The sequence below is a fragment of the Podarcis pityusensis genome (genome assembly GCF_964106645.2).
Source record: "Podarcis pityusensis genome assembly, chromosome: 4".
Classification (NCBI taxonomy): domain Eukaryota; kingdom Metazoa; phylum Chordata; class Lepidosauria; order Squamata; family Lacertidae; genus Podarcis; species Podarcis pityusensis.
The window spans coordinates 79,759,239-79,769,652 of NC_138027.1; the positions used below are offsets into that span (position 1 = coordinate 79,759,239).

The following is a 10,414-nucleotide window of genomic DNA, read 5'->3' on the forward strand; positions in this document are numbered from 1 at the left end:
TCATGCACTGTGTGCAACCTCCGTTTAGCATCTTTTGAAATAGTTGACTACAAAAAAAATACATTGAATTTACAAAGAATAATAGTTTGTCTGGTTTTGTAAAATAGTTGCATAGCTCCATTTTGTTAAGCATTCTGATTCCTTTCTGCAGTGTGTATCCCAGGAGTCACAGAAATAAATGTGATAATTCCCACTGAAGAGACTACAGCGGTGAATAAGAAGAATGTTTTTGGCATAAATTTATAGTCAGATTTTACACCACGGTTTTAACAATTTATGCAGGTGACATTTATACGCAGATGGGCTTTCATTGCCCCTGCAAGATGGCATGTAGGACAATGTCGTGAAGTGTTGTCTGAAATCCTGTCATACAGGCGCACCCTTGCTTGCTAAAACTCATGCAAATGTAGCCATGGAATTCAAAAGGCACCAACAGTTGCAATATCTCAGGACCAGCTAGTACTGTGTAAATAAAGCTACATTATAAATATTTTTTAAATGACGTTAGTAATGTGTTCTGTTAAAATGCATAGGTAAGGGCAAAAAGTTTTATTGTCAACAGTTAAGTGCACATAATTTTTACAACTGACTTATACACAAATACATACAAATGCCGGGCCTTGCCATTCCATATATTCCTCTGCCCTTGCTTTCGGTTAGTCCATTTTTTGCTTAAACCACATCATGTATCGTGTCGTCTTAGTGAATATAAGTGTTTCCCACTTAGTTGCTTCTGTTGCCCATGGTTCTAAAACACCCGTCAGAAACCAAGTGCCTTTATAGTAAACAGCGCTAAAGCTACCTCCAGCCAATAGTTCTCCCGATACTTCGCGGCTATAGCCACAGAATTCCCTTGTTATCAGTGTCCTGTTGAGGATTTGCTTGCATTCGTCTCCGTTGAGGTACGAAACCGACAGCTCCGCCATTGAACCTGTGGAGGTATTTCCATCGGCTTTCCAGCCACTGAGAGTGGCCTCCCGTTCCGAAATCAGCACGTGCTCCGCAAAATCCCTCTCTGGGATGCATATGGGCAGGTGGTGGCTGCTGCAGCCAATGTGCTGTTCGAGTTCAAGCAAAGCCAAGTTGTTCTCACCGGTGTCACTATCATAGCGGATGTGTATGTTTATCTGTTTCACAGGTATTTCTTGCCTAGCTCTTTGCAGCCTGTTGATTCCTGTGCAAGTAATGATGTACCCGTTAGTTGTTGCGATAGCATTTGCTTGGAATAGGCTCACACTGGCAAACAGTTATTATAGCAATAGCCCCTTGAATTGAAATAAGCACATAGCCATATCTCAATAGGACTTAACGACATTATACTCTGGCGAAACTGTTAGTTTCCAAACTTATTAGTAAGTGCATTTAGAATAGTGAGAATATTTTCTGCTGCATCGAAATTGTTTTTGTGAACCCCATTCCCTCCCCTCTAAAAACCCACATTTCAATAAGGGATGCTGCCCAGTTTCAGTAGTCCTGATTTCAGAATGTGAATCTTGGCAACTCTTGGAAGGCATTATAAAGGTAAAGGGACCCCTGATCATTAGGTCCAGTCGTGGCCGACTCTGGGGTTGCGGCGCTCATCTCGCTTTACTGGCCGAGGGAGCCGGCGTTCAGCTTCCGGGTCATGTGGCCAGCATGACTAAGCCGCTTCTGGCGAACCAGAGCAGCGCACAGAAACGCCATTTCCCTTCCCACCGGAGCGGTACCTATTTATCTACTTGCACTTTGATGTGCTTTCGAACTGCTAGGTTGGCAGGAGCAGGGACTGAGCAACGGGAGCTCACCCCGTTGTGGGGATTCGAACCGCCGCCTTTCTGATCGGCAAGTCCTAGGCTCTGTGGTTTAACCCACAGTGCCACCTGCGTCCCATACTGTTGTTGAAAATGTCATTTACTCTTGCCCAGGTCAAATCCTGAGTGGGTTGACTTGGTAAAGCTAGGAAAGTTCTCTAGAATTCTTACAACTCTTAATATGGATTTGGTAAGGTTATGTATGTGTCACAGTCGCCTGCTTATCTTGGAATGCAATGGTGAAGTGTAATCTTTTGTTGGTTATCTACACCAATTGCCTGAACCAAAGTGGTTGCAGTCTTGTTAATAATAGTTCCTGCACAACCCCCAGTGTGAAATGTACGGGAAGTGCACAAAAAGTACCTTCATGCGCTTTTGCATTGCAAAGAGGAGACATGCCTGAGATGGCTGTGAGCTTTCAAAACGGAGATTTGTCATTGAAATTCTACTCAATATTGATCCAGAGTAGATTCCAATGTATAGTTAGCAGAGTAAAAATTTAAACACCTTGCAGGATTCCCCCCAAAATAGAACAGAGGCATTTCATTCAGCAGAGCTTTACTGCTACTGAAGGCAAATGTGCATAATGGTCACAAATCCAGTACATTCAGGATTAGCACTGTCTATAAGAAATCCAGTTGCAGCAGACTAACTCACACTTACAATAACTTGCAATAAGTCTAAAACTTAACACAAAGCATACTATGTACTGAATACCACACCAGAAGGAAAAGATAGAGAAAGTGTGAAATCCAGGCTCCATCTGCCCTATTATTATAGTCAGCAAGACCTTGACAGAAATAAATAACAGGACCAGTTTAAACCAGCTGTAATCGGCATCTCCGAAGGAATAACCCAAACAACATGAACCTTCTGCTTGTTTCTTTCACACATATAATTCAAGAGGGTGGTGGAAGCTTAAGTAGAATAGGAAAGATCTCTACACATCAGATCAAGAAATGCAAACTGACAAAAGGGTCATTTGGCTACCTACCAATCACAGCGATGACGGGAGTCAGCCGTGCACATTCAGCTGTAGTCAGGACAAAGTTAGTTTTCAGTAGAACACCACCACAGAACCATTCTCCTTCTGAGTTTAAGAGCAGGACCTTGAAAGTACGGAAGACAGGACATGGCTCTAATTTGGCAATTTTAAGTCCATAGGGCAGAATACATCGTTCTTCTGCACCAGGGAACACACCATTACAGAAGAAAAGCTAATTTCTGGTGTAACCACAACCAGTCAAAGGGATGTTGAGTGCACTGCAAATTGGGCAAAAGTTTAGAGGGGCAGTTGAGAGGAGGGAAGAGAGCAAGCTGTGGTCTGAGCAAGGAAAGTGGGGACAGACCTGCCTAAGCACTGGTTAGGCACATATTTACAGCAAGTCTGGATAAAGGCTGTGTTCAACATTTCACATACCTGCCAAGGGAATCCTCTCTGGATTGTTTCGGTCACATCCAGCTGCACTGGTAAGTGGTCTTTATGTCTGCCGCATGCACACTGATCTAACAATGGTAGGTAAAAATATGGAGAAATGCTATGAGTGGCTTCCAGAACTTTGATTCATTTTTAATATTAACTTCTTTGTGGGGGGGGGGGGTGGAGCCCAGACACACCACTAAACCCAATCAGATCCTTGGTTGACAAAAACAAGCACAGTTCCTTTCCATTTAGCTACAGTTTTGCTCGGTGGGTTTTGTCACGACTCTGAAACCAGATATTCATTTCTCCCCCTCAAATTTGCATTGTAAAGAAGGCTTGGGCTTTATACACGGCATGCATGAGTTTTAAGGATGATGTGCACATGTCACAACTTTATGAATGTAATTTGTTTACTTTCTTCCACGGGAAAGAAAAAGTAATTTATTCCTATGGTTGGTGGGGAAGGTACTGTTCTTTTGGGCTATGTTGCAATGGGGGTAGGGCTACCCAGTCTCCACCAAAAGGCGACCCCAATGGGTAGGCATCTCTGCCTGCAATGTCCAAGCATATCTCTCTCTCTTGCTCTCTCTCTCTCTCTCACACACACACACCAATCCCTGCAAAATAACAGTTCTCTATGCATACTCCAACCAATCATAATGATATACATTTTTCTCACAGTACAGTAGTAGTAATAATAGCAACAGCAGGGGACAATCAGCAGTGCCCACTTATGAATGGAAGGAACCTCCAGGAACAGAATGGGACTTCCCCTTCCTCTCCTCCCCTCCCCACCACAGCTTCCCCACCACCAGAGAGTTGGGAGACAAAGGACCAGAAAAGAGAATTCCATTGCACAAGCATTGACTCACATGAGGTTGGATATCATCCAGTCTTTGTACAGGGATGTACATAAGGACTTTCGGGGGGGGGGGGAGGAGAATCCCTGCAATTCTTAGCAACCCACTAAGAGAGGCAGCTATCCCCGTTTTACAGAAGGGGAAGAATGAAGCAGCCACTGGATTTTATGACTGATGTGATGACTTGAATCACAGTTCATTTCCTTAACTACTATGGTACATTGGCCTGTATTGTTGCCTCCTAAAATAATTATTTTCTTTTCCATTTTCTAGACTTACCTTGGGGAAGGCATGATTTAGCATCTTTCCCAAGTTCATAGGCTTTTGCACACGAACAGCGGTACGACGTCAGTTCTGGATAGCAGAAGTGCTGGCAGCCCTCGTTTATTTCATGGCGGCACTCATTTTTAGCTACAGAAAAAAACACGCATTTAAAACTACAGTGGTACCTCAGGTTACATACGCTTCAGGTTAGATACGCTTCAGGTTACAGACTCCGCTAACCCAGAAATAGTACCTTGGGTTGAGGAACTTTGCTTCAGGGTGAGAACAGAAATCGTGCTCTGGCGGCGTGGCAGCAGCGGGAGGCCCCATTAGCTAAAGTGTTGCTTCAGGTTAAGAACAGTTTCAGGTTAAGAACGGACCTCCGGAATAAATTAAGTACTTAACCAGAGGTACCACTGTATAGAACAAACATTTAAACAAAGGACAATCTCCAGTGAATCCACTCACTTATGCAGAGGAAATATCCTTGCACAACAGGACTTCTGATTTCACTTCTCTCTGCTCCAGCCTCTGATGTACCTCCCAAAATCTAATCTAAGGGCTTCCTCAAAACTCCAAAGCAGTTTTGGGGGACTTCAGGAGGGAGAAATGAAGGAGAAGTTATGTTGCGCAAGCAGACGCCAGCTTGTACTATATCAGATCTCACCCCAAATTAACAATCAGCTGAAATTATCTTGCAGAAATTAACATGGGCTCCCTTTCCCTAATATTTATTTATTTTTTCTTTGATGCTCAATTATTTTTCTAGCATCTACAGGCTTAAACACTAGTCCCTATTTTTGTGTGAGATACATGACACTTGCAGCATCCATTAATTCCTGGCAGCAATGTTTTCCAGAAAAGACTAAAGCTGTAATCCAGCTGTAACAGTCAGATTTCACTTTTGACTATGGAAGTCAAGAGTTTACCATTTATTTTGGGAATAAATTTAAAAGAAAGCAATTCACACATCCATCATTCGCCCGAAGAACAACTGCCTTTATGATCAGAAATGGCGAGTTGGGTTCAGAATTCCACCCATGGGATATTCTTATTAGAGAGCTGGAGGGAAGAGGTGACTCATCAATTTATTCTCTCTGAAGCCCTCCATGCATCCTGAAAATCTGTTCAGGATGTGGTTGTTAAGACCCTCCCACAAGCAGCATGGAGGTGGCATGAGAAGCTGTAGGAGGAAGGTGGTGATTGGTGGAAATCACCTCCCATCACCATCTGTTTTAAAACTGACGCATCTCCCTAGATCTCAGTTCTATCCGCAAACGGAAGGATCAAATATGTAATCTCTTGCTTGTCAGACAGAAAGGGGGACAATTGTGTACAACACCCTTGTGAATTTTCCTATGGCACCTAGTTAGCTATTGTTGGAAGATAGAGATTCATAATGAGTAATTAATAATGATATTACGTGACATAGGCTGGATCTAGACACACCAAAGAAGCGTTTCAGGTTAAAGCGTTGTTAATTTAAACAGGGAAAACAGGTAGAGAAAAATGGGACTCCACATCGCCGTCTGGTGGCACAATGTTACAGTGGTGCCTCGCAAGACGAAATTAATCCGTTCCGCGAGTGTCTTCGTCTAGCGGTTTTTTCGTCTTGCGAAGCAACCCTATTAGCGGCTTAACGGATTAGCGCTATTAGCGGTTTAGCGGCTATTAAAGGCTTAAAGGCTTAGCGGATTAGCTGCTAAAAGGCTATTAAAGGCTTAGCAGCTTAGATAAAGGGGGGGAAAAGTGGAAAAAAAATCTCAAGACTCGCAAGACATTTTCGTCTTGCGAAGCAAGCCCATAGGGGAATTCGTCCTGCGAAGCAACTCCAAAACGGAAAACCCTTTCGTCTAGCGGTTTTTCCGTCTTGCGAGGCATTCGTCTTGCGGGGCACCACTGTATATTTAGAGAGATTCTAGGAAATGATGTGGCACATGCTTTTTTATAAAGAGAACATTGCCATTTACCAAAAGCACAGTTGGCTCCTTCAAAGCCATCTCTACAATCACATGTGTAGCTTCGGATGCTGTCCTTGCATACACCATTATGCAGGCAGGGGTTGGAGGAACATGGTGCACCATCTTGGGGGGGGGGAGAGGAAATATTATTAGTAAGTGCATTTAGAATAGTGAGAATATTTTCTGCTGCATCGAAATTGTTTTTGTGAACCCCATTCCTTCCCCTCTAAAAACCCACATTTCAATAAGGGATGCTGCCCAGTTTCAGCAGTCCTGATTTCAGAATGTGAATCTTGGCAACTCTTGGAAGGCATTATAAAGGTAAAGGGACCCCTGATCATTAGGTCCAGTCGTGGCCGACTCTGGGGTTGCGGCGCTCATCTCGCTTTATTGGCCGAGGGAGCCGGCGTTCAGCTTCCGGGTCATGTGGCCAGCATAACTAAGCCACTTCTGGCAAACCAGAGCAGCGCATGGAAACGCCGTTTACCTTCCCACCGGAGCGGTACCTATTTATCTACTTGCACTTTGACGTGCTTTCAAACTGCTAGGTTGGCAGGAGCAGGGACCGAGCAGCGGGAGCTCACCCCGTTGCGGGGATTCGAACCGCCGACCTTCTGATCAGCAAGTCCTAGGCTCTGTGGTTTAGCCCACAGTGTCACCCGTGTCCCGGAAGGCATTATACCATCAAGTTAATCTGTATCCAAACTGCTTCTGAACCCAATTTTTCTGCCTGCTTGCTTGCTGCTGCTCCTGCAGTAGGAAGGGCAGAAATTTATACCCTTTGCAATATAGGAAGCTGCTTTAAATTGAGTCAGGCCAATGGTCCACCTCAGTTGTCTATGCCAATTGGCAGCGGCTCACCATGGTTTTGTACAGGGAACATCTCCTGCCTGGAGATGCTAAAGATCAAACTTGAGACCTTCTGCGTGCAAAGCAGATTCTTTGTCAGTGAGCTATGGCCCTCTGACACTTGGAAAGTAGCTGTGGCTGCAGCCCAGGTGCCAGGAATGGTGGGAAATTCAGCTTTCCTGGCAAACGTGTGTGATAAGTTGTGGGTGAACATATCAGACGACACAGCGATTCTTCAAACAGCTCTTGTTTATTCACAGGCCAGAACAGAACTGAACTGAAGGGTTCAGTCAGCCTGCTTATATAGAGCTCCAGTACAACGTAACTGTAACAATTTTCTAAAACTATCCAATCACTGAATGTCACTTTCGATCCCTTATTTGCATAACTATCTACAGTATCCCCCTGCTGGCCCAGGGTGAGAACTTCAGTACATAACAGTGTGAACTCTATTTTCCCCACACTTCTGGCTTCTGTTTCACAGCTGTAGCAGAGTGCCAAGTACCAGATAAGTCAATTTGGCTCATAAGTGGACTTGGAATAAATCTAAACATTTCCCAAGTTTGAAACAGAATAATTGGGTTTTCTAGAGCAAATTACTAATTGGACCAAAGCCTAACTGGAGTGGTTTGCCTCATCACTTATTTCAAGGGCAAATTTTCTGCAATAATTTGGCTCACACCCTACTTCTGTGATCATCCAGTTCATGAGACAAGTCCAAGAATGGAGGAGAGCTGGAGGAACTGAATGGACTTGTTATTTATGTATTTTCCCTGCCACAAAACAAAAGAGCAAAAGGAAGTGTATATTAGCCTCATAACATATGCTCTATTATCAACAGATTTCCTTTAGTATAATGAGCAACTCCAATAAATCCCTTAGTTTTTAATATAATATCCAATAAAAAAATAATGAAATATGAAAAACTACTTACCAAAGTAGCCATTCCAAAACTTGTCCTGGGGAAAAAATGTAATGTTTTTTGTTTTTAACAGTGGACCATCTCTCTCTCTCTCTCTCTCTCTCTCTCTCTCTCTCTCTCTCTCCCCCCTAGCAACATATTGTACCAAATATAGGATTACCACCTGATTTCTCTGATGATTTCTCTGTGTGATATTGGACAGAAAAAGTTAATGGGGTCAGTCAGACTGCTTAAAAGATCCTTAATAGTAAGGGGTGAGAACCAATGTGGTACAGTGGTTAGAGTGCCGTACTAGGAATTGGGAAACCAGAGTTCTAATCTCCACTCAGCCTAACCTACCCCACAGGTTTGTTGTGAAAAATAGAGCAAGAATGATTATATCTTAAGAATTTATCATTGGTTCAGCAACGATTGCGTCATGAATTGGATTTCAATGTCAGGACTACAGCTCGATTGATAGGCCCATAAAGGTAAAGTTTAGAATACATACAGTTTTCTCAGTGTCTTCAAATACTTCTCTAGCCTCTTCGTATGTGCACCTTTCTTCAAGGCATTCTCTTTCCAAATTACCTTGGAGGAACTCTTCGAAATACATGAATCTGGCACGCTTAGACCTTGCAACAACTTGATTTGCATCCCCAGCCGACAGAAACACTGAAAAGAGGGGAAAGGTGGAGGGGAGCAAATAGATTTTGCCCACAAACCTACTGGGAGCAATCTCTCTCCATGTGTATTTCGCTTCCTATGCATGGAGCGATCAGAATAGCTTTCTGTAGAGTCAAGCTGGGGGAACTTCTTCAACCTTTCCAGGCACCCTTTTGAGTAGGTTGTGCTAGTGGTGGGTAGTGCCACAGGCAAAAGTGTCCCAGAACTTTGAAATGTATTTCACAGACCATGTGACCAAACCACTAATTTTGGTTGCATCTGATGAAGCAGACTCTATTGCTGAGAGCTCACATATATACATGCATATTATTTCAGAAAGTGCAAATCTGGTCAACTTGGCTTTAAAAATGTGAACCAAATCAAATTTCACTCTGATCCCTACTACCAAATATACTGCATCTATCACAGAATCCGCCATGTGAGTCAAACCAACTAAGTTTTCACCTAACTGAAGAAGACTGTTTTGGAGGGGAGTAGCTCTCAAAGGTACAGATTAAATGACAAGTCTAAAAGCCCCCGACTCCCATGTCCATTCATATATGGCAAATTAACACTGTTGTGGACAAAACACCATACCTTTCGATTCTGCCTGATGAAAAATGAATGCAAGGAAGAGAAACCATATTGTCCAGTTGTTGTGAGTTCCCATTTTGGTTCCCTTGGAACAGTTAATTGGATTTCGCCTGCTTAGCAGTTAGCTCTTGGGTGAAGTTACTGAATGACTAAAGTTTAAAGTTCAAGAACCCAGTAAGAAAACAAAAGGGCAATGGCAGGGCCTAATATTTACAAATGGAAGCTCTGAAATAAAGGACTTCTTCCCTACAGTGGCAGGAAGCATTCCAGGGTATCTCTACAACTGACCAAAACTTACTCCATGTTGTGGCAAGATATTTCAACCCCCTTCCCTCAGCAGCTGAAAGCAAATTGGGTTCTGTAAACGGGCAAGGGCATTGAAATACCCTAGAACTTCATCACGCCAGCCTGTTGTATGGATCTTTGGGGACTCTGTCGCTGAACTAGGACACATGAAGCTACTTGTCTGCCCTAATCCAAAACAGATTGCATACATTCAGTTGCGATTACAGTTTTGCAATTTGTTCCACCCAAATGGTTTTTAGGAACTGAGATGCTTAAGAGCGTAATTACTGTAAATATGTGTACAATTTGCATTTGGCTTATGGATGTTAGGATTTTAGGAAGTTGGAAAACGCTGAATGTTATTCTATTGAATCAAAATCCCTCATCTGTAACACTTTTTGGGAATACACATTTCAAGCACTGTTTCTGCATTGGTACTTTGCGGCCACAAGAGGGAGAACACACACAATTTAGTGGACAGGCTTTCTGCCAAGCTATAGACTGGGAGATTGTGAGTCACTAGAAAATGGGGCTACAATTCAGTGTATGGAATGAAACAAAGATCATCAAGTATTAGCTATGTACATTCTCTAGCCAGATAAATACAGGGAGGTTGGCCCATTCAGATGCAGGCTTGCAGAAGATTTGTGATTTCTGAACAGGTTGGAATACTAACTTTCTGTGGCAGCTCTCAACTCGCATGGCCTGATAACATGCTTTCAAAAAACAAAACAAATCCAGCACCATCCACAAGGCATATAATTTGTTGCTACTGTAAAGGATGCGTTGTTGAAAATGATGTATAACAACATAGCGTTTTC

The 10,414-nt window shown here is 43.1% G+C and overlaps 1 protein-coding gene across 1 annotated transcript; it reads right to left on the reverse strand.

Moving 5' to 3' along the window:
• Window positions 1-536: 536 nt before the first annotated feature.
• PROZ (protein Z, vitamin K dependent plasma glycoprotein) lies at window positions 537-9,519 on the reverse strand. The gene is made up of 8 exons (XM_081003193.1): window positions 9,312-9,519; window positions 8,560-8,723; window positions 8,082-8,106; window positions 6,308-6,421; window positions 4,353-4,484; window positions 3,211-3,296; window positions 2,785-2,899; window positions 537-1,174 (listed from the first exon to the last, which is right to left on the reverse strand). The coding sequence occupies exons 1-8, from the start codon at window positions 9,382-9,384 to the stop codon at window positions 657-659; spliced, it is 1,227 nt and encodes a 408-aa protein (XP_080859319.1). The 5' UTR covers window positions 9,385-9,519; the 3' UTR covers window positions 537-656.
• Between the last annotated feature and the right edge of the window lie 895 nt (window positions 9,520-10,414).

Coding starts and splice junctions, on each gene's coding strand:
- PROZ (XM_081003193.1), bottom strand. CDS start 9,384: ATGGGAACTCACAACAACTGGACAATATGGTTTCTCTTCCTTGCATTC. Junction 4,485..6,307: donor AGGAGCCAACTGTGCTTTTG/GTAAATGGCAAT, acceptor TTTTTTCTGTAG/CTAAAAATGAGTGCCGCCAT. Junction 3,297..4,352: donor TAAATCATGCCTTCCCCAAG/GTAAGTCTAGAA, acceptor TACCATTGTTAG/ATCAGTGTGCATGCGGCAGA.